Source organism: Emiliania huxleyi, assembly GCF_000372725.1.
Source record: "Emiliania huxleyi CCMP1516 chromosome Unknown EMIHUscaffold_13, whole genome shotgun sequence".
In the NCBI taxonomy this organism is placed as follows: domain Eukaryota; phylum Haptophyta; order Isochrysidales; family Noelaerhabdaceae; genus Emiliania; species Emiliania huxleyi.
In genome coordinates this window covers 441071-463714 of record NW_005201287.1, presented here as the reverse complement: position 1 = coordinate 463714, position 22644 = coordinate 441071, and the positions used below count along the sequence as shown (strand labels likewise).

The 22644-nt window shown below is 66.9% G+C and overlaps 7 protein-coding genes across 7 annotated transcripts in view; 5 read left to right on the top strand and 2 right to left on the bottom strand.

Moving 5' to 3' along the window:
* EMIHUDRAFT_462347 (hypothetical protein) overlaps positions 1-2723 on the top strand; it is a gene marked incomplete at its 3' end in the record, with an annotated part of 6926 nt that extends 4203 nt beyond the window's left edge. The window contains exons 7-13 of the mRNA XM_005789156.1: positions 516-976; positions 1024-1185; positions 1245-1344; positions 1582-1629; positions 1670-1734; positions 1853-1966; positions 2433-2723. Of these exons, the coding sequence (XP_005789213.1) occupies positions 516-976; positions 1024-1185; positions 1245-1344; positions 1582-1629; positions 1670-1734; positions 1853-1966; positions 2433-2723 (1241 nt within the window). The remainder of the gene's footprint in view (positions 1-515; positions 977-1023; positions 1186-1244; positions 1345-1581; positions 1630-1669; positions 1735-1852; positions 1967-2432) is intronic.
* Positions 2724-3999: 1276 nt separating this feature from the next.
* EMIHUDRAFT_201002 (hypothetical protein) lies at positions 4000-4283 on the bottom strand (the record flags this gene model as incomplete). Its single annotated transcript, XM_005789155.1, has 2 exons — positions 4000-4109; positions 4202-4283. The coding sequence occupies 2 exons, from the start codon at positions 4281-4283 to the stop codon at positions 4000-4002; spliced, it is 192 nt and encodes a 63-aa protein (XP_005789212.1).
* A 575-nt stretch (positions 4284-4858) lies between these two features.
* Positions 4859-5188, bottom strand: EMIHUDRAFT_59418 (Serine/threonine-phosphatase; the record flags this gene model as incomplete). The annotated part of the gene is made up of 2 exons (XM_005789154.1): positions 4859-4975; positions 5045-5188. Coding segments are annotated over 2 exons (261 nt in total), but the record flags the coding sequence as incomplete, so codon positions are not given.
* Positions 5189-10370: 5182 nt separating this feature from the next.
* EMIHUDRAFT_55184 (hypothetical protein) lies at positions 10371-11069 on the top strand (the record flags this gene model as incomplete). The annotated part of the gene is made up of 1 exon (XM_005789153.1): positions 10371-11069. A coding segment is annotated over one exon (699 nt), but the record flags the coding sequence as incomplete, so codon positions are not given.
* Positions 11070-11210: 141 nt separating this feature from the next.
* EMIHUDRAFT_351841 (hypothetical protein) lies at positions 11211-11606 on the top strand (the record flags this gene model as incomplete). Its single annotated transcript, XM_005789152.1, has 1 exon — positions 11211-11606. A coding segment is annotated over one exon (396 nt), but the record flags the coding sequence as incomplete, so codon positions are not given.
* A 785-nt stretch (positions 11607-12391) lies between these two features.
* EMIHUDRAFT_44147 (hypothetical protein) lies at positions 12392-13309 on the top strand (the record flags this gene model as incomplete). The annotated part of the gene is made up of 2 exons (XM_005789151.1): positions 12392-12739; positions 12797-13309. Coding segments are annotated over 2 exons (861 nt in total), but the record flags the coding sequence as incomplete, so codon positions are not given.
* Positions 13310-18665: 5356 nt separating this feature from the next.
* On the top strand, positions 18666-18923 carry EMIHUDRAFT_63003 (hypothetical protein; the record flags this gene model as incomplete). The annotated part of the gene is made up of 1 exon (XM_005789150.1): positions 18666-18923. A coding segment is annotated over one exon (258 nt), but the record flags the coding sequence as incomplete, so codon positions are not given.
* Positions 18924-22644: the final 3721 nt, after the last annotated feature.

Below are 22644 nucleotides of genomic sequence, written 5' to 3'. Positions count from 1 at the left end.
CGCCGCTTGCGGCGGAGAGAGAGAGAGAATTCTTGATACGAAACCACGACGACACACACCAGTCGACTCGCATCGGTTGCCTCCATGAACGGCGGAGCTATTCTCGCGCCCACACCACACCTGGCTCCAACGTGGACACGCCCATAGCTGGGGACACTACTAGGTCACGCATGGCATCACAGAAGTTTTATCTCTGGGCCCCGAAAGGCATCTCTAGCAGTGTCGTTACACATGCCCCCTCCCCTCCTGGGCGCATGCGCCTCACGTCTCGCCAGAGCATAAGCCCTTGGCGTGTGGCGAGACGAGTTTTTCGCCATCGCATCTCTCTCTCTCTCTCTCTCTCTCTCTCTCTCTCTCTCTCTCTCTCTCTCTCTCTCTCGCCGCTTGCGGCGGTCCTATCCCAGCTCGCGGCGTGTTGACAAGGGACGCACGTCGCGGGCATCGCGGGCGCATCGCTGGAAATCGCCGTCGTCCAGCAAGAAACGCGACGCCCCGCCCTCTTGCTATTTACACAGGCATGAGCTGCGAGGCGGCGGACGTCTCTGCCGTCGCTGCGCCGCCGCAGTGGTGCGGCGGCGCCGTCCACGCCGCCTACGACACCTGCGTCTCGAACGCCATCCAGCTCGCGTCGCACCCGCTCCACGAGGCGATGGAGCTGGGCAGCGCGCTGTGGAGCCTTACGGCGGAGGCGTCGGCGTGGCAGATGTGCCTCCTCTCCGTCCTCGCCGTCGTCACCGTCCGCCAGTACTTTCGGTGGGTCATGTGGACCGGCCTCGCCGCCGCCTTCCTTGCCGGACAGCTCATCTTTGTCGCGTGGCAGATGGCGATGATCGCCCTGTCGGTGCTGTGCGTCTCGCTGCTCAACATAGCGTCCAAGGTCTGGTACGTCCTCGAGTCCACCTCGCGCTGGTACCGCGGAGGCTCCATCTCTCGCCGCGTCGCGCTCCGCCGCACGCTGCAGGCGGCCGGTCCTCGGGTGGAACAGCCCCGCTGCCGCCTCTTCACACCTCGAGGTGGCAGCAGGCGGCCGGTCCTTGGGTGGAGTGGGCGGCGGCGGCGCGCGAGCTCGACTCGCTCGACGGCAAGGACGCGTGGCGCGCAGAGCCGCCGCCGAATTGCGACCGGATCGGCGCAGCGACGACGCAGCTCAAGAGCGCGCGAGAGTCAAACGACCTGCAGGCGCTGGTGCAGGCTGCTGTGAACTAATGGAGAACGATGGATACGAATTCGCTGACTACCTGCAGGCGCTGATGCGGCTGCTGTCCTCGATGCTGGTGCGAGACTACGAGCAGACAAACTCGCTGGCGCTGCACACCGAGTCCCGCCCCGGGGGCCAGAGCTCCGGTGGGCCGGCCTGAGTGCCCAGCTGGAGGGCTCATTCTGAATCAGGTCCCGCGTCGGCAGCAAGGAGGCTGTCGAGAGGCTGCACGACGAGCTCGCCGCGGCGGTCAAGCACCTTCGCCGGCGGCCCCCCCCCCCTCGCGTCCTCGCCCCACCCCCCTCGCCCCACCCCCCTCGCCTCTCGCCTGGTGTGTGTGGGGTGGGGGAGAAGTGTGAGCGGCCCGCACCCCCAATCCTCAGGCGATGAGGCACTGCGCGCCGCTCTTCGCCGCGTCCGCCGGCTCGAGGGTGTGAACAGCGCCTGTTCACACCTCTGCGGTGTGAACAGGCGCGTCGCTCGCCGCGTCCGTCGGCTCGCCCTCGACTCCTGCGGCGGTGGCGCGGGCGTGGAAGGTGCCAACCTCCCTCTCAAGGTCGTACTCTCGCTCCGACCTGGCGCTGCACCACGAGCGCCGCAAGTGCTGCGCCCGCAGGGGAGGCGCTGCTCACGCGGGGCGCGGCGTGTGAACAGGTGACGCTGCACCACGAGCACCGCAAGTCGGTCGGCAAGGAGCCCGGGCGGCGCAAGTCGTGGAGCAAGAAGAACGGGCCCGCGCGCGCCATCAAGACGGACGCTGACGCCGAGGTCGCCGTCGGCGCGGCGAGGAGCTCGAGCATCGCGAGCAGCTCCGAACCTTCTAGGAACCTTCTAGGAACCTTCTCTAGTTGTACAATTCTAGGAGCCCGAGCATCGCGAGCAGCTCCGACGCGTCGGACGCAGACGACGCGGCGCTCGAGAGTGCGCTTCCCCGAGGACGTGCCCAGAGCACGCCCACGACATGTCCGGGACATGTCGCGTAGGAGCTCGAGAGTGCGCTTCCCCGAGGACGTGCCCAGAGCACGCCCACGACATGTCCGGGACATGTCGCGTAGGAGCTCGAGAGTGCGCTTGCCGAGGCGGCGGCGGGCGGCGGCGACGGGCGGGCGGCAGAGGCGTGTGCCAAGGCGCTGCGCCGGCTGCGTGAGAGCAGACTGCAGCTGCGCGAGGCGGCGGAGGCGGCGGCGCAGCGGCAGGAGAGAGCGGGCGTGGTTAATGAACAGCTCATGAGTAGGCGAGGGAGGCGACGGCGCAGCAGCAGGAGCGGGCAGACGGGCTGTCGGCGGCACTCAAGACAATCAGCGCCGCGGCAAACGAGGCGGCGGGCTACGGCGGCGGCTCAGGCGGCCTCGCGGGCTGCGCTCGTCTGCCTCGCCGCCCTCTCGCATCTTCATTCTTCACTGATTTGGTCGTTAGAGCGGGCGCTGGCCGACGGGACAGCACGACCGCCGCACCGCGACCGCACCCCCCCGTTGGCGGTGGTGCTGCCGTCTCCAAGCGGCGCGTGGACGGCGGAGCCGGCTGAGGTGCGAGGCGCCGACAAAAGAAGGCTGTGAATGAGCGGAGAGGTCTGGGTAGGCGGAGCCGACGAAGTGACGAGGAGGTGAGGCCGCAGGCTGCCGACGGGTGCACAAGGCGCGGGCTGCACAAGGCGCGGGCTGCACAAGGCGCGGGCCCGCCCGTCGAGTGCGAGCCCTGGCGTGGTGCGTGAATTGTCCGTTGTGGATGTGGACATGTGGTTGTTACCTTGCTTCCCGCCCACCTCTCACACGTGGCTGAGAGATGTCGTGACCCGTGGAGCCGTGTGGCTGCCACCCGTGCATGTGCGCGTTTGGGGCATCGTCATGGGATAACTTTTGATGGCGCGAGGAGCTGGAGGCCCCACGCCCAGCCGTCGAGGCTCTGTTGTATTCTTTGTGTGTGCAGTGTTCCGTGCGCAATTAGTTCTCGGTGTGCATTGCCACATGTGCATGCATGGGATTGGCGAGGAAGTGTGTATGTGTGGAAAATCGCCAACTCAACGGGGTACTAAAGGGAACACAGGGAGCTAGCCCCCCTAATTCCTCTCGAAAAAACAGAAGTCAGAACCTGCCTCTCCATCTCTGGGCCGGCTCACTTCACAGCGGCCGGCACCTGCGCTCAGTCACGCCGCCGCCGCGGAGCGAGCTCCTTCGGGACGCTCGCACCCGGTCTCGCGGGTAGGGGAGCGGGAGCGAGAGCGGGATCGCCGGCCGTGCGACTCTGACCGGGCGCGCGAGCGAGGGGAACGGCGCGGGCGGGGGCTCTTTTCTCCAGCGGCTCCGTCCAGCGAGTCGCCCTTTGATGCCTTGCGTGACGAGCGATGTGAGCGGTACTCCCTCACGGGTGGCACGAGCGGGACGGCGCCGCACGTCACGGCCCACATCAAGATCCGGCGCACGCCCATGAGGATGTCGATTCGCTCCTGTTCACAGGACGGGGCGTGAAGAGGCGCCGCTCACAACACACCGGCCGAGAGAGTAAAACGCTCCTGCTGCCGCACGGCCGACTTGATGCCGGAGGAGCACGACGAGATCCGCTTCGGGTGCACGCGCAGGTCGCCGTTCCGGTCGGGTGCGAGCAATAGCATCGCCGCATCGTTGCCCTCGTTGGCGTCGGCGCGCGCACAATGCTCGCGTTGGTAATCGGGGGCGTGGGCCTTGCCGACAAAGTAGTCGCGCGCGGAAAACACGGTGACGACGTGGCCAGAGTGCATTACTTTGAAACCCTCCTGTTGACGCACCGAGCAGTGAACCGCGTCTTTTCACAGCAGGAGAGCGCCGTCACGCGATGCCCTCCTTGACAAACTGGTGCGAACGGATCACGAGGCTGATATTGTTCCGCGTGCAAAACTCGCCGGTGATATCGGGACCAAACTCTGGGATCGCCTCGCCTGAACGGGCAGAATCTTGGCTCGGCTCGGGGGAGAGGGCAGCCGCTTTGCCGCACGCTGCACAGCAGGGAGCCAGCCCCAGCCTACGCGACTCGCTCGCATGCACTCGCCTCGAAAGGACGAGTGGACGCCGCTGCGCATGATTGCGTCCGAGTCGCTCGGGTCGCTCCACATCGCGTGGAAAGCGGCGCGCCTACCGCAATCACGCCCCGCTTGTGGGCAGGTAGCCGCCAGAGGGTTGCTTTGGGGAAGCATCCCGCGCTTTTGAATCGATGCACGCTCCCCCTCCTCCACCTCGAGCGCCGTGAGCGGCCTCTCGACACCCTCCAAATCGTTAATGTCCTGTTTACACCGCGGCGCATGAAGAGGCGTCGCTCACAGCCTCTCGATCTCCCGGAAGCTGGCGGTGTCCCAGCTGCCGTCGCCGACGCCGCCATGCACCACAAGCACCGCGCCGCCGAGTCGCGCCTGTCCACACGGAGACGTAAAGCGACCCGGTACCTGCGGCGCATACCGCGGCGCCAACCGAGCTGTGCCGCGAGCGGAAGCAAGTCAAAGGCGTCATGGATGTACTCGTAGGTTCGCATCCAGACTGTTGACGGCATGTAGGCGAAGCGCGTCGCACAATGGTAGCGGAAGCCCTCGAGCCTCATTTTTTCGTTCATGTCGCGAAACTCGTGATTCCCTGTGCTCACGACCACGAAATTAGGAGCGACGCGCACGGACGCTGCGATGCTGGTCGATGGTTTGCCGCGCAGCAGATAGATGCGCTCGGGGTAGACGAGCTTCAGGGCGAAGAGGAGGGCGACCACCTCGAGCTGGTGCACGCCGCGGTCGACAAAGTCGCCGTTGAAGATGTAGCTCACCTGGTAACGGCGAGCCTGCTTGAAGGGATGCCGTGCACAGCCTCGGGTCAACATGAAAGTGCAACACACCCCTTGTACGTCCCCGGCCAAGTGGCTTGGGAAGCCAAACGAGGCGAACAGCAGCAGCAGCGAGCGGAGCTGCCCATGCACGTCGCCAAACACCTTGCATGGTGCCGGCACCCGCACCACAGTCGGCTGTTGCCGGAGGACGTCGGCGCACGCCGTCGCCAGCGTACAGAGCGCCTCCGCGTCCACGATGCCGAGGCGGGGGCTATGCTCCTTCCGGCCTGTCAGGAAGCGGCGGAGCAGCCCGTCGCGTTCCGCCGCCATCCACCTGTCGTAGGGCAGCGAGCGTGTGGGAAGAGGCAATGTGACAGCAGCCCACCACCCGGTCGCGCGACACCGAGAGTCGAGGCTGTCAGGCTGGGTCTTGATGGACTCCGTCAGCCTCGCCGCCTCCTGGATGAGCCTCATCGCGAGGCCGTACGCCTTGTGCCCCCGCTGGCAGGCCAGCTCCCCGCGCCAGCCACCACGAGCGCGCATGCCGGCGTCGAGGTGGAGCTCAGGGCTGACAGCATGCGAGGCAGTCGCGGTGGTGAGAGCATTGGGCTGGTGGAGCGGGGATTTGCCAGTGGAGCATGCATGAAGGGCTCTCCCAGACAGCCGACGCACCTGACGGCATAAGAGCTCACGTCCACTGTGTGGGGGTCCGCCCAGCCGTAAGAGACGCCGTCGCCGTCGCGCAGCTCCTCGTTTATCGCCGACGCCAGCTCGGTGCGGCCATCGAGCACCTGAGGGGTCGTGTTGCTAGCCCGTCGGGGGAGAGCGAAGGAGGTTGTGGCGTGTCGGCTGCGACTCACGATGTGCTCAAACAAGTGTCCGCTGCCCCACGCCCGGCTCTTGCGCGCGTAGGGCGTTGCAGGCACGAGCTCGTTCGACGGGCCTTCCGACCTGACGCGGCGGCACCGCGCACCCCCGCATGGGCCAATCGCCGGAGAGGTGTGCTATGCACATGTGCATGAGCATGTGCATGTGCATGCAATCGCGGCCGCCTCCGCTGTGGCATCTAGGCTCGCCCGCCACGCGACGGACTCGTCCTCCTCGGCGATGGCGGCGCGACCGACACCGCTCACTTTGAGCAGAGTCATGGCCTTGCGCCACCGCCCGCCCATGCCACCGCCGTCTGCTTTGACAAAGGTGACCTTGGAGGGCACGTCGTCGGTGGTGGCGGCGGCGACCGCAGCGGCGCGTAGGCTGGCTGAGGAGGAGGCGGGGTTGTTGAGCCGATTCATCAGCGACGGGGGCGCTATCGTCCGATTCGCGTCGCCCATCGAGCTCACGCGGCGCTAGATCGTCACGCTGCCGAGCTAGGTTCGAGGGACGGACGCATCTCTGCGAGAGATCATGGCCACTAGAGGTCCCCTGCGCGGGCCCCGCCCCCAGGAGCTCTGGGGGGCGGGGCCCTTGCGAAGGAAGAGACGGCCAGAGTTGTACAGCAGCGGACGATGGACAACGAAGCATTAGAGGCTTGATAGGAAAGCTCACACAGACGATCGCCGCCCGCCCTCCACCTCGCCCACGCCTCCGCCAGCCTCCACGCTCCCTTTCCCGCCGCAACCCTCGTCTCGGCGACAGCTCGCAGGCCGGGCGGCCAGAAACTGTGCCGCTCAGCCATCCGCCGAAGCAAGCGCGCCGGCGGCGGTCCGCCGCCGGCGCGCTCGGCTCAGTGTCTTCAAGCCCGCCGGTGGGGAGCTCCGCTTGCGGGCAACGATTGAACATGCGGGCAGCCTCGCTGTACTGTGTTTCGCCTTCCCATCAATCAATCAATCGCTGTCCGTGAATCAAGCACTCTTCACGGTACACGGACGGTTTGATTGTGGAAACACCCCAATCTGTGCACCCCTTATTGTCCAGCCCGAGCCAGGCTTTTCTTCGCCTTTCTATCAATCAATCAACAAATCCTGCCCCCCCCCCACGCGAGCTCGCGCGCTCGACCGGCGCCAGCAGGGTGCGGAGTCGCGCAGCACGACAGCAGCACTCCGACCGACCAACTCGCCCGGACCGGGGTTCTTAGTAGTCGAGTGGCCTCCCTGCGCTTACCCACCCTCAAAAGAGCCGGAACCCAAACATGGTGAGTGGTTGTGAGCTTGGGATCGGCCCTGCACGCCAGCGTAGCAGCGGCGCAGGATCCCTGAGCTGCTCCGACGCGGCCGTGCTAGCGGTGGAGCGTGGCGAGGAGGAGGCGGTGCTGGCGTGGCTTGAAAGTGGCGGGCGGACCGACGCGACGTACGAGAGAGGCGAGGTGAGCGGCGTCACGCTGCTGATGGGCGCCGCCAACCACGGCCACGAGCGGGTGGCTGAGCTGCTGCTGCAGCGCGGGGCGGAGATCAACCTGCAGAACAGCAAAGATTGGACCGCGCTGATGCTCGCCGCCGACTACGGCCACGAGCGGGTGGTCGAGCTGCTGCTTCGGCGTGGCGCAGAGGTCAACCTGCAGAGCAGCAGCGGCTACACCGCGCTGATGTACGCCGCGGAGAACGGCCGCGAGCGTGTGGTCGAGTTGCTCATGCGGCACGGGGCGGAGATCAACCAGCGGAACAGCGACGGCGGCACCGCGCTGATGGGCGCCGCCTACAGCGGCCACCCCACCGTCGTACGGCGCTTGCTTCGGGCTGGCGCAGATACAAAGGCTCGCTCCTTTGCACATGGCAAGACGGCGCTTCAGTGGGCCAAGGAGAAGGGCAACGCCGCGTGCGTCAAGGTGTTGGCTGAGGCGGCGGCTGCAGACGGCCGGTCAGGGGCGGGCGGTGCCTCCTCGGGCGCGGCAGCGGCAGCGGTGGACGCGCCGCTGCTCGGCCAGCGAGTCGTGCTCGGCGGGCTCTCTTCCCGCCCCGAGCTCAACGGGCAGCGGGGCGAGGCGCAGAGCTTCGAGGGCGGGCGGTACGCGGTGGCGCTCGAGGGCGGCGGCGAGAGCGTGCGGGTGCGGCCGGGTAATCTGTCGCCGGCGGCGGCGGCGCCGAGCGGTGGCGTGGCAGTCTCCGATGCGGTCGTGGCAGCGGCTGGGCGAGGCGAGGAGGAAGCGGTGCTGGAGTGGCTCGAGGGCGGCGGGCGGGCCGACGCGACGTACGAGAGAGGTGAGGTGAGCGGCCTCACGTTGCTGATGGGCGCCGCCGTGTTCGGCCACGAGCGGGTGGTGCTGTTGCTGTTGCGGCGTGGGGCGAAGGTCAACCTGCAGAGGAGCGACGGCGGCACCGCACTGATGGGCGCCGCCCGCTACGGCCACGAGCAGGTGGTCGACTTGCTGATTCGGCACGGCGCAGAGATCAACCTGCAGAACAGCGACGGCGACACCGCGCTGATGATCGCCGCCAGCCAAGGCCACGAGCGGTTGGTCGACTTGCTGATACGGCGCGGCGCTGACGTCAACCTGCAGAGCAGCAAAGGCGGCACCGCGCTGATGTACGCCGCCGGCAACGGCCACGAGCGGGTGGTCGAGCTGCTGCTGCAGCACGGCGCGGAGATCAACAAGCAGGACAGCATCGGCATCACCGCGCTGATGGCCGCCGCCAACTGCGGCCACGAGCGGGTGGTCGACTTGCTGATTCGGCGCGGCGCTGAAGTCAACCTGCAGGACAGCCTCGCCTTCACCGCGCTGATGATGGCCGCCCTCTTCAACCACCCCGCCGTCGTGCGGCGCTTGCTGCGGGCGGGCGCACACACCGCGGCGCGCAGTGCGGGCGGCAAAACGGCGCTGCAGCTGGCCAAGGAGAAGGGCCACGCCGAGTGCATCGAGGCGTTCCGGCAGCACGTCAAGGAGTCGGTCGTGGCGGGACGGCCCGCGGCGACGGCAGCCGGCGGCGAAGGCGCAGGCGGCGCTTCCTCCTGCGGCGCTTCCTCGGCTGGATCGAGAGTCGCGGAGACGCTATCTCCAGCGGCGGCGGCGGGGCGGGCGCCGAGCGGTGGCGCGGCAGCCTCCGATGCGATCGTGGCAGCGGCTGGGCGAGGCGAGGAGGCGGCGATACTGGAGTGGCTTGAGGGCGGCGGGCGGGCCAACGCGACGTACGAGAGAGGCGGCGTGAGCGGCCTCACGTTGCTGATGGGCGCCGCCGAGCACGGCCACGAGCGGGTGGTCGAGCTGCTGATTCGGCACGGCGCAGAGATCAACCTGCAGAACAGCGACGGCGACACCGCGCTGATGATCGCCGCCAGCCAAGGCCACGAGCGGTTGGTCGACTTGCTGATACGGCGCGGCGCTGACGTCAACCTGCAGAGCAGCAAAGGCGGCACCGCGCTGATGTACGCCGCCGGCAACGGCCACGAGCGTGTGGTTGAGCTGCTGATACGGCACGGTGCTGAGATCAACCTGCAGGACATCAAAGGCTGGACCGCGCTGATGTGCGCCGCCTTCCTCAACCTCCCCGCTGTCGTGCGGCGCTTGCTGCAGGCGGGCGCAGACACAACGCCTACTGTTGACGGCAAGACGGCGCTTCAATGGGCCAAGGAGAACGACCACGCCGAGTGCGTGCGCGCCCTCGAGGAGCACTCGTCGACCGCAGCAGAGGCGGGGGGGAAGACGGCGGTCGCAGAATCAGCCGAACAGGCTGCGGCGGCCGCACGCGAGGCGGCAGCGGCTGCGGAGGCGGCGGAGGCGCGCGATGCTGCCGAGGCTGCGCTGCGCGAGGCGGTTGAGGCGTGCGAGCGAGGCGACGCCGATCTCGAGGCGCTCAGGGCGGCGATCAACGCAAACACCGCCCAGGCCGCCGACGGTTCGGAGGCGTTGCGAGCGGCGCGGCGGCTGCGCGACGAGCTGGCCAAGCCGCTGAAGCGGCAGCGGCAGAAGGAGGAGAAGGCGGCGGCGGCGGCGGCGCGGGCGGCGGAGCGGGCGGCGGAGCAGGCGGAGGAGGCGCGGGCGGCTGAGGAGGCGCGAGTGGCGGAGGAGGCGCGAGTGGCGGAGGAAGCGGATCGGGTGGTAGTAGAGGCTGCGGCGGCGCGGGCGGCGGAGGAGGCGGAGGCGGCGTCGCGCGCAGGGGAGCAGGCAGAGGCGAGGGCAAGGGAGGAGGCGGCAAGGGAGAGGGAGGAGGCGCGGATGAGGGAGGAGGCGCGGATGAGGGCGGAGGCGGAGGCGGAGGCGGCGGCGGAGGCGGCGGCTGTAGAGGCGGCAGTGGCGGCCGTGGCGGCAGCAGAGGCTCAAGAGGCAGCAGAGGCGGAGGCGGCGGCAACGGAGGCAGCGGCGGCAGCGGAGGCTCAAGAGGCGGCGGCAGCGGAGGCGGCAGCGGAGGCGGCAGCGGAGGCAGCGGCGGGGGCAGCGGTGGCAGCGGGGGCGGCGTCGAGTGTCGCCGCCCTCGCCGCCGCCGCCGCGCCGCCCGCCGCCGTCCCTCTCGACGAGCTCATCGCGGCGACCGACGGTTTTGCCGAGGCGCACAAGGTGGGCGAGGGGGGCTTTGGGCGCGTGTACCGCGCCGACGCGCTGCCGTCGCTTCCGCGCGTCGCTTGCGGGTTCGCCGTCAAGACGGCGCTGGTCGGTGTCGGCGCCCAAGGCCTCGCCGAGCTGCAGAGCGAGGTGCGCACGCTCAGCGCGGCATGCCACCGGTCGCTCCTCCCTCTGCTCGGCGTCTGCTTGGCACGGGCGAGAGCGTGCCTCGTCTACCCCCTCTGCCGCGGCGGCAGCCTCGAGGACCGCCTCTACCGCGCTCCAGCCGCGCTGCAGCGACTCCGCATGCTCGGCTTCGAGACGCCGCCTCCGCCGCTCTCCTCCGCCGCACGGCTCCGCGTGCTGCGCGACGCCGCGAGCGCGCTGCACTACCTGCACACGCGCTCACCGATGATCCTGCACCGCGACGTCTCGGCGGGCAACATCCTGCTCGACGAGCGCGGCAACGGGTACCTCGCCGACGTGGGCCTCGCGCGCGCGGCAGAGGCGACGGCCGGCGGCAATGGACAGGTCTCGCACCTGTCGACGCAACGCATCTTTGGGAAGCCCGGCTACATGGACTCGATCATCATGCACGACGGTCAGGCTTCTCAGCTCACCGATGGCTTTGCGCTCGGCATCACGCTTCTCGTCGCCCTGACCGGCCGCGGCGCTCTCGGCTTGCTCAACGCGTGCGAGGATGAATTGGAGGAGCCCGACACGGCGGAGAGCATCGCGGCGGCCGACGCGGGCTGGTCGGCGGCGCAGGCCGAGGAGCTGACGCGGCTGGTGGTCGGGCTGGCGTACGAGCGGAAGAAGAAGCGGATGCCGCTCGCAGAGGCGCTGCCGCGGCTGGAGGCGCTGGTCGAGGCGGCGCGGGAGGTGGAGGAGACGGCTGGGGCCGAGGAGCGCCTGTGTGACCTCTGCTGGGACGCGCCGCGCTCGGTCCGTTTCGCGTGCGGCCACGCGCTATACTGCGAGACGTGTGCGCCGCGCGTGCTGGAGCGCGACACCAACTGCCCGGCCTGCCGCCAGCCGGCGCTGCCCATCGCCGCAACTGGGCGGCTGGTGGCGGCGCAGTCGACGTTTGTTCACCAGCCGCCCTCGCGCACCGTGCCCCAGGCTCAGCCCGTGGGCGCCACGGCGGCGGTCGGTGGGCGAGGCGGGCGAGGCGGGCGTGGACGCGGCGGGCGGGGCGGGCGGGGCGGGCGGGGCGCGGGGCGCGGCGGCTCTGCTTAGTGCCTTTACACTTCACGACACCATGACACGATCGCAGCCGTTCGGCGCGCAACCCGCGCACGCTCATCATGGAGAGGGTGCTCTGAGGTCTGTGTTCATGCCTGGCCCCGCCCTCCGGCTCCTGCACTTGCAGAGCGGCGTGGCGCGGCGCGCAAATCGTGAGCGATCGCGCGTTTTGGCTGGTGTTACGTGTGAGTGAGTATTCTTGATACGAAACCACGAGGACACACCAGTCGACTCGTATCGGTTGCCTCCATGAACGGCGGAGCTATTCTGGCGCCCACACCACACCTGGCTCCAACGTGGACACGCCCATAGCTGGGGACACTACTAGGCCATGCATGGCATCAGAAGTTTTATCTCTGGGCCCCGAAAGGCATCTCTAGCAGCGTCGTTACGCATGCGCCCTCCCCTCCTGGGCGCATGCGCCTCACATCTCGCCAGAGCATAACCCAACGCGGCCAAAGGATATCCACCTCGAGAACCTCGAGATACCCGGGTAAGCCCTTGTTGTGTCGCGCAGAGCTCTACGACCGCAAACAGCCGGAGGCATCGCCACGGCACTGACTGCGCCGCGATCCCGCACCCGTCGACGAGTTACGGGTGGTTTGGACAAAGCACCACGCGGGGATCGACGGCGGCTAAAGCGAGTCGCAAATCCTCGCAGATTTGCGTCGATGTCCTCGGCCTGCGTCGCCGCCGCCGCGCCCGCCGCCGCCACCATCGGCGCCGCCGCGCCCGCCGCCGCCGCCTCTCCGCGCACCGTCCGCCTCGCAAGCGGCTTCGACATGCCTTTGGTCGGTCTCGGCACCTGGAAATCCAAGGACGGCGTCGTGGGCGACGCCGTGAAAGCTGCCATCCGCTGCGGCTACCGCCACATTGACTGCGCCCATTGCTACGACAACGAGGCCGAAATCGGCGCGGCGCTCAAGGAGCTCTTCGATTCCGGCGAGATTCGGCGCGACGAGCTCTTCGTCGTCTCGAAACTCTGGAACACGAAGCACGAGCAGCGCGACGTCGAGCGCGCGCTCCGCCACACGCTGGCGCAGCTGCAGCTCGAGTACCTCGATCTCTACTTGGTGCACTGGCCGATGGCGTTCGCGCGGACCGAGGGCGTCGCCGAGAACTTCCCGCGCCGCGCCGACGGCAGCGGCCCGATGTGGGACTTCGAGGCGCCGCGCGCCGACGGCTCGCCCGGCGACGTGCCGCTCGAGGAGACGTGGCGCGGGATGGAGGCCGCCGTCCGCGCCGGGCTCACGCGCAGCATCGGCGCGAGCAACTTCAACCAGGCGCAGCTCGCGGCGATCGACTACGTACTGGTCTCTACGAAGAGCGGGATCCCGATCGCGGTCAATCAGGTGGAGTCGCACCCGCTGCTGCCGCAGACGAGCCTGCTCGACTTCTGCCGCGCCCGCAAGATCGTCGTGACCGCGTACTCGCCGCTCGGATCGCCCGACAATGTGCGCGCGCGCACCGACTCCGACCCGTCGCTGCTCGGCGACGCGGGCATCGCCGCGATCGGTGCGTCGTACGGCAAGAGCGCGGCGCAGGTCCTCGTGCGCTTCCACACGCAGCGCGGCGTTGTCGCGATCCCAAAGTCGAAGACGCCGGCGTACATGGCGGCGAATCTGGACACCTTCGACTTCGAGTTGTCGGAGGCGCACATGGCCGAGCTCGAGGCGATGGGCGCGGCGAAGCCGTTCCGGTACGGGCCCAACGGCGGCGCGAAGGGCCACCCGCGGTTTCCATGGCCCGAGTATTTCGATAGCCCGGAGGAGGTGGCGGCACGGGCGGCGCGCGAGGCGGCGCGCGAGGCTGATTAACGAAAAGTCTGTACCCTGTCCTACGCGCAGCCTACGCGTTAAGCGATGGTGGCCTGTGCCGCGCGCCGGCGCGCGCAGCGGCAGCGGAGCGCTTCCGCTTGGCGAGCTTTGGCGGAGCGCTTGGCGCTCCCAGCGGAGCCGGTCGCCTTGAACCGGTCCACGGCGACGTCATGCTTCGCGTCGGCCGCGTCGGCGGCCTCTTGCGCTCTCGACCACGCCAAACCTCACGAAGATCGTCGCAACTGCGACGGTGTATCAGTCGCCTTATGCCACCGTTGCATATGCAACGGTGGCATAAGGCGACTGATACAGTGCAACGGTGGCATAAGGCGACTGATACACCGTCGCAAAACTGCATTCCTGGGTCGTGCGGAGATGCATCCGGTTTGGGTACCGGCGGATAGCAGGTGAACGCTAAGGTGGGTACGCGTGCGCTGCTGGCGGATTGAGATTATCAATTTATTTTATGCCCTCGCACGGACTTGGTTTGCCTGTGATAGTGCTAGCACGCGCCAGTCCGCACCTGTGTCGAGCCTGTCGCTGTGCCGGAGACAGGCCTCTCAGTTCACGGGGTGAACCGTGAACCCGGTTCATGAACCAGTTCGCGGTTCACGGCTCGTTCACGGTTCGCGGTTCACGGACTCGGGGCGGGGTCTGGTCGTTCACGGTTCAGGGTTCACGGACTCGGGGCGGGGGCTAGTCGGTTCACGGTTCGCGGTTCGCCCTGGTTTGTCCTGCCTCGGTTCGGGTTCACGGTTCAGAGTTCACGGTCGGTTCGAGGGTGAACCACTGAACTAGTTCATGAACCAAGCTTATTTTCACACCTCTTACACACCGACACAGTTCGCGAACCACAGTTCGCGAACCATCCGTGAACCGAGACCCAGAAATTCGAACCAGCGCGGCGAAAGCCGGAACAAAGTGGCGGGAGTTCCTCGAGGGGAGTTCGACGAGACGCTGGGCTACCTGTGCCTCTGCCCGCCAGCCGTCTGTCGCCCCTCAGCCCTGATATACAGTGGCCGCCCAGCCGGACGCTCGCACTTGTGGGCATCTACTTTTCCGGCTCAAACCGCACCGCCACCGGGGACGGTGGGTCGTGGTCGATCTTGATCGTGTGGCGGCCGGAGCCGCCGTGGGCAGAGGATGGCTCGGGCTTGGGAACAAACAGAGCCATCCCAAACTCGTTGACCGCGGTAGAGCGGCGCCAAACGGTCTGGTAGTGGCCCTCCTCGCCGCCCAGCTCCGGGTGAAGCGGAAGGGGTAGCACCGCCTCCTGTGGAGGGAAAGCGACGATCAGCTGGATGGGGCGGTGTGTCTGATGTGGGGACGCAGACCTCGGAATCGGCGACTGCCGGCTTCTGCTCGAACGCCGCCGCCGCCGCCGCCGCCTCCGCCTCCGCTGCCACCTTCTTATTGGCCAACTCGGCCCGGCGGCGCAGCTCCGCGAAAGACGTGGCCGGCTCGAGGTCAGGCGGTGCAGACGCGTCCGGCCCGGCAAACGGAACGGGCGAGTCGGCCCTCAGACGCTTACACCGCTGCAGGTTCTCGTCGAGGTAGCCAGCCTCTTGCAGGAGGCCGACCGAGAAGCGCCGCGGATCGCTGAACGAACCGTGCTCACTGAGCTCGTACGGCACAGACCCGTAGTACGGAGGCGGCGTGTCGGGTGGTGGTGGCGTGTCGTGGTACGACTCCTCCGTGTCAGTGGTGTCCTCGGATGCCTTCTTCATGGTGACAGGCACGGGGCTCACGGGGCTGGCTACGTGGGAAGTTCGCGGCGGCAGTTCGTTATTATGTCACGGACCTTGGTTCGCAAGTTTGGTTGTTTGTGGGATAACTCCCAAATATGCAATATACCTAACCCAAATGCGGTTCGCAGCGAACCCAAACGCGGTTCGAGAACTAATCGCATCAATTGAGACGTTCGTCCCCTCGGTGGTCGACACATATGGCTCCAAAGCAGTGCACCCCCGGGGCAGGCGCCTCGCAGGAGCCGCCATCGACTGCCGAGACGATCACCCCCCCTCCAGCTGATTGTGAGACCGCGGTGGAGACTGATTCGGTGGAGGGCACGCTCATCGCTGTCGACCCGAGCGCGGTATCGCAGAGGCGCTGCTCCACGGACTGGGAGGTGCGTTCGCACGATGAGCTTCCGCCCGATTGGTACACCGAACTTCCAAAAGGGATCAAGTCGCTTGAGATGACATTTGTGCGAGAGCTCACGTCGGCGCACCCAGAGACTGTCCGTACCGAAGGCAACAAGGGGCATGCCAGAACGCACGTGTGCTTGTACGAGCCATTGAACGAGGACGGCGAGGGCACGGGCCAAATCTGCAACCACCTCTTTCTTCTGCCTAACAACAAGGGCGGCCAACACCTTCCACAGACGTCTAAGGTCAACTCTCACAACAAGGCAGCGCACGCCGATATGTACAAGCACCCACCATTTTTGACCGGCTCATCGCAGCCAAACGCGCTGGAGCGATCCTCGCAGAAAGCAAAGAGGCAGACGACCGTGATGGCTGCTTTCGGTTCGTCTGGTGCCGTCGGCAGCAGCAGCAGCGATGCAGCCCCATCGCTGCTTTCCCGGGAGGAGCGACAGTTGGCCGCCCAGACGCAGTGCCTCATCTACTGCAAGCAAGTGCTCTCCAAGCAGACCCTGCGCGACCCGTACTATGTGAATATGCTCCAAGTGCAGGGCACGTGCCGGTCGCGCCACGCCAATGGCTCTTTCGGCCAGTCCGGCGCCGTGCTCACGATCGGCGGATTTTTTGACCGCACGCGCGCCGAATTTGCCGTCTTTCAACGTTACTTCTCAAAGGTGATCGACTACCAGATGGAGAAGGCGGGCGGCAACGCCTTTGGGCAGATATTGCATGACGGCGGCACTCTGGACAACCATATCAAGCACCAAGCCTTCGGCCTTCAGTTCGTCGACCCACGCTGGAACCAAAACTTTGTCATCTGCCTCGGGCTGACGCCGCTTAAGGACGGCACTGCCCCGGCCGTCGCCGACTTGCTCCGCAGGGAGCTGAAGGACACGTACAAATACGACCCTGCAAAGATCATTGCCGCGTCGATGCAGGACGGAGCCGCCGTCGCCGTCGCCAAGGAGCTTGGTGTGGAGACCGAGATATGCCTGATGCACTCAGCAGACAAGGTGGGCGCCTCTGCGATCGGCGACCTGGTGCGCTCCAAAAACAAAATTCCGATCAATGAGTTCCCGGACGGCCAAGCCGTGATGGACAACGTGGGCAAAATGGCCACCTACTTCAACAAGACCGAGACTCGGATGAGCGAGCTTTGCAAGCTGGCTGGCGCCGGGGACGTGATTCGCCTGCGCACTGACAAAAACGGCACCCGCATCGCAGCGCGCTGGAACCTCCTGTACTCGGCCCTGCGCGACATGATCCCCATCAAGCAGTACGCTGCGAGGCACGAAGGCGAGATCGAGTGGCGCAGCACGGCCGAGGCGTGGCGTGACATCATGGAGCTCGAAGCCGTGCTCGTCATCTCCAAGGTTCTCACCACCACCGCGCAGTTCGAGAAGCCCTTCACTGGCGCGTGGCCCAACATTGCCAAGGCGCAGGTGCAGTCGAAGCTGTTTGCTGAGACCATCGACGTCTTCGACCCGCTCAAGGCGTATACCACGGCGAGGTTCTCCCTCGTCTCGCAAGAAAGGTTGAGGAGCTCGGCGAGGTCGGCAAAGAGGCTCTCCGGCGGGCGCAGCTCGAGTTCCAGCGGCGATACTGTGGCAATGAGACGGAGATCGTGGATGAGGACAAGACGACTGTCGGGCACATCGAGACGAGTGACCGCGAGCTGCTCGCATCACTGCTCGACATGCGCACCCTCAACTGCGTGCACCTCTCGAAGGAGCAGTACCAGAAGGCGTGCGCGCTACTCGAGGAGACCTACGTGAACTTTGGGCTCGCTCACGACTCTTACGAGGAGGAGAAGCGCCGCGCCGCTGCTGGCGACGACGGCACCTGCAAGGCGTGCACTGAGGATGAGGGGGCCGCCGCTGCTCTGGTTCCGGTCGTCCCTGCACCAGCTTCGAAGAAGCCCAAGCCGCTCCAGCAATGCCCGCACGAGGAGGCGTCGTCCGAGGAGGGTGAGCAGTTTGACCCTGCTGAGGTGCGCGACGCCGCGCTGCGCGACGAGTTCAAGAGGGTCTTCAAGTGCTGGAAACGGTTCCGCGCCGAGCTCTATCACGACGGCGCGTGGCGCAAGTACTTCACCGAGCCCGGCGCGCCGGATGAGGTTGCGCTCTTTTCGATCCCGATAACTTACGGATTTTACTTTCGGACTCATATCGCCCTTGTTCACAGGAGAACGACAAGTACGACTTCGATCCTCAAGACGACCTCATCGACCAGCTTCACCTGGACATTGGACGGCTTTACCGCGACCTTGAGAAGCAGTTTTCACGGTTTGGCTTCCTCCCGGCAATGGCGAGCTGCTCGACCGGCCAGATCGGCGCCCTCATGGCCGAGTCTTTCTGCGAGCGCATCCTCAGCTGCGCCAAGCAGGTGGTGCACCGTCACCGCCTCAGTTACAAGGCGGAGGAGTACTCGATGGTGGTGATTCTCCGCATGAACCGCGCCTTCATGGAGTACATGCGCAAGCACGAGAAGGACTATGAGCCCGGCAAGTAGGTTGGTGGGGGCGGTTCACGAACCAGTTCTCGCGAACCCAGTTCGCGAACCGCCGCGCGAACTTGGTGGGGGCGGTTCACGAACCAGTTCGCGAACCCAGTTCGCGAACCGGCGGTTCACCGCCGGTTCGCCAGACTCGGTTCGTTCACGGTTCACGGTTCGCGGCGGGTGTCGCGGGAGGAGTCGGTTCACGGATCACGGTTCACGGACTCAGGGTGGGGGCTAGTCGGTTCACGGTTCGGGGTTCACGGACTCGGGGCGGGGGCTAGTTGGTTCACAGTTCACGGTTCACGATTCCGGCGTGAACTGAGAGGCCTGGCCGGAGAGCGACTCAAATTCTTTTCGGTGTACCTGTGCTAGTGCCAGTGCGCGCCAGTCCCGTGCCCAGTGTCGTGCGAGGGAGTTTTCTTGTCCCGAACCTGGGCGCGAATTCTTCTTTTCGGAAGCCGACAGGCGACGCTTTTGTGCACAATCATGCAGGCGAAGAGCCGGCCCGCGCCGCCCCGCGCCGACCCGTCGCCCCGTCGAAATTGCCCAACCGCCGCGCTCCGTCCCGCGCGCGACAGATCTTCGTCAAGACCCTCACCGGCAAGACCATCACGCTCGAGGTCGAGCCGTCCGACTCGATTGACAACGTCAAGGCCAAGATCCAGGACAAGGAGGGCATCCCGCCCGACCAGCAGCGGCTGATCTTCGCGGGCAAGCAGCTCGAGGACGGCCGCACCCTCTCCGACTACAACATCCAGAAGGAGTCCACCCTCCACCTCGTCCTCCGCCTGCGCGGCGGCCACTGCCAGGCGAGCGAGAGAACGCCGCCATAGAGAGACCGCGGCTAGATCTTCGCTCCTCACCGGCGTTCGCAGCCCTCTCCTCGCTCCACTCGCGCCGCGACACTTGCGGCGCGGCCAGCGCCAGGCAGCGCAGCGTGCCGCGAGTTGCGTCACACGCTCTCTATACGCCGCGGCTACTTGAGACAGCGGTGCACTACTGCCCTCCCTTTGACGGCCTCCATCCACGACACGCAGGTCCCGTGCGGCATCTTTGACGACCCGAAGCTCGTCGCCGAGCTCAAGGAGGCCTGTGCCACCATCAAAAAGGCGCAGATTCAGGTGACACCTCGCCCGAGACACTTCCGAGACACTTCCTGAGAGGCTTCCTGTCCCGGCCGCACCTGCACTGCACACTGGCCAGTCAATCTCGGCGATGTCTCGCGGAAGAGCCGCCGTGTGGAGCAAGGCTCTCGGAGTGTGCATGGACACGGCCCTCAGGTAGATTTAACACATGTACCTAGGTGACGGAGCTCTTCGCCCAGCCGATGTCTGCCCAGACCTTCAACCAGGCCACGCGCTGGGTCAACACCAAGGAGGAGCGCTGCTGAGATATGGGGAGATGTGGGGAGATATGGGTCAACACCAAGGAGGAGCGCTGGAGGCAGAGAGAGGATGCCGAGTGGGTAGTGATTGGGCGGCACCGAGGAGGAGGCTTGCACCGGCACCTGCACCCGGTGTGAGCCACCGCCTCGAGAGGAGGAGTTGAGAGGAGGAGTTGAGGAGAGGAGTTGAGAAGAAGAGCAGGTTGCCACAGCCTCCCCCCCCCCCCCCCCCCTCTCTCACGAGGAGCACACTGCGCCTAGAGCACCGCCGCCCGGACCAGAGAGTGGCTGCACTCCGCAAGCACCGAGGAGGGCCCAGCGCTGAGGGGTGGGGAGAGGTGGGGAGAGGTGGGGAGAGGTGGGGAGAGGTGTGGGGAGAGAAGCACCTGTACCTGTGGTGGGGCACAGTGCCGAGGACCAGCCTGTCCGAGTCGACAGGAGCACTGCGCCAAGATCATCACTCTGATGGCCGAGTACTGCCTCTGCCAGCGTGTCAAGCCCGTCGGTGCGAACGGGAGGGGGGGGGGCCGCTAGCCCACGCCGTCTAGCCGTTGGCGACGGGTAGCTGGCATTTAGCGGCGGCTCTAGCCGTTGGCGACGGGTATAGCTGGTGATGGCGAGTGAGCACGCGCCTCTGCCACTCTGGCGGCGCCTCGTCCTCCTCACCGCTCACCGCTCACCCTCGCCCTCCCTCTCACCCCCACCCCCACCCTCACCCTCGCCCCCACCCCCACCCTCACCCTCTCACCCTCACCCCCCCCCTCACCCTCGCCCTCACCCCCGCCCTCGCCCCCCAACCTCACCGCCCTCGCCCCCCCTCGCCCCACCCTCGCCCCCCACCCTCGCCCCCCACCCTCGCCCCCCACCCTCGCCACCCCTCTCGCAAAGGTGCGCCCGGCTCGCCATTCACGAGCGAGACCGACTACATGGACGCACTCAAGGCGAGACACCGCCCCGAGATGCAGCCGAGATGCAGCCGAGATGTAGCCGAGATGCAGCCGAGATGCAGCCGAGATGCAGCCGAGATGCAGCCGAGATGCAGCCGAGATGCAGCCGAGATGCAGCCGAGATGCAGCCGAGATGCAGCCGAGATGTAGAGCCGAGATGTAGAGCCGAGAAGTTGCCGAGGCACAACCGAGAGGACTCGCACCTTCTCCGAACCTTCTCCGAACCTTCTCCGAACCTGTAGGCGCACCACGTCGTCATGACAGCCGCGATGAAGGCGGCCGCAGCGCCGACTCTCCTCCTCCTCCTCGCACTGCCACTCCCCTCTCCCCCTCTCTTCTGCCTCCTCCTCTCTCCTCCTCCTCCTCCTCCTCCTCCTCCCGCCCCGCAGTTTGCGGCTCGAGGGACCCCCCCCCCCCCCCCACCACACACACACACACACACACACACACACCACCACCACCACCCACACCCCTGCCCCTCCTCCGAGCGCAGGCGAAGCAGTCGTCCGACCCGGCCACCGCCGACAACCTCGAGCATGCGATCGGCGACATGTCCAAGATGTACCTGCCTGCCGCCTGAGTCAGCACGCGGTCGGAGGGTCGGGGCAGGCAAGCGCCGCTAGCGGGCGGCGCCGGGCCAGGCGCGCGCGAGGCGGGCGATTCTCACAGCCAGTTTCGATTTCTTTCCTTCCGCCTCGTCAATTCTTTTTCATGTCCTAGACCCGGAGACCAAACCTCCGTCAAATCAAAACGAGAGCGGCGCACGATTTGTCATTTGACTGATATGACACAAAGTGTTATCGGCTAGTGCCATTTCACTCTGACACCGCAGTGCTCGATCTTTATACCGGTATGACACGTGACCGGTATTTGGCGATATTTTGATTAGTTTTGGAGTGGTATGGTATAGTGGTACGCGAAAGTGGTATGCGGGGTTTTCATTAGTTGTAGCGGCTGTCGGTGTTGTCCCGGGGGCGAAACCATGCAAAAGTGCGGGTCAGGGTAGGCTCCGCCTCACTGCATCTCGAACTGGATTCCACGAATTGATTTTCCTAGCGTCGTCAAAGTGAGCTGAAAGCTCGCTCGAAGAGCCGATGGTACCCGCCGACCGCCTCCCATCTCGCCGCTGCTCTGGCGGGGCGGCGGCGGGGCCTGGCGACGGCGCGCGGCGCATGTGCCGTGGCGACCCACCGGGCCGGCCGGCCGCGCAGGCGCCGACCGGTGATCGCCACCGCGCCCCGCCTCGGAACGCCGTTTCCGCTTGGCGTCCGAGGCGCTCGGCGTTCCCGCTGGAGCGCGAGATCGGACCGGGTCGGACGCTCCTTTTCTCGCCGTAGGCACGGCTGGCCGGCTGGAGCAGCGGAAAAACAAAAATCGGACCGGTCAATCCTCTCCGGCCAGCCTCGGGCTAATTAAAGCCGCAAAAAATCGGAAGGTTCCGCCGCCCCGGATTCCACCTCCCTGGCCCTCCACGCCCCGCGCGCGCGACCGTATCACCGCCGCAGTCGGCCTCCCCGCCCCGCGCGCTGTAGGAGCGGCGCCCACCCACCGGAGACGCCTTCCCCTAGACCGCCCGACCACCCCACCCCCTTCGGCAGGTGCCTCGCACGTATTTTGAGCGCGAGAGGCCTCCTTTGAGGTGGCGGCCGGCCGCCGCGTCGCGCGGTGAGGCGGCATGAGGCCGTCCCCCCTTCACGTTCGAAGGCGGGCCGGCCACGGCACCGGCTGTCGCGGCTCGAGGGCGGCAGGCGAGCCGCCCCCCCCTCCTCCCTCCCTCCGCCCCTTGCTCCCTTCCCCGCAGCGCTGCCCACGGCACCATCTCCTGGTGCCCCGCTGCCGCCCCACCCGCCGCGCCGCCTGCCGCCGATGGCCCGGCCGCCACCCCCACCGTCGGCGGCCGCCTCCCGCCCACCCGCACCGCCGCCCCGGCCACTGCCACCCGCGCCGCCGCCTCGCCCAACGCCGCCGCCGGCCCACCCTCCCGCCCGTTGCCGCTGCCGCCGCGCCGCCGATGCCGCCCTCCGGGCCGCCTCCGGCCCCGTTATTTGCCTCGATGCCGCCCACGCGACTGGGCTCGGCGCCGCCACCGCCACTGCCCTCCTCATCGCCCTCCCCTCCGCTGACACCGCCGCCAACGCGCCTACACGCTCTCTCTGACTCCGCACTCGACGAGACGACGCCACCGCCCTTCTCGCCGCCTCTGCGGCCCATGCCGCCTTGACG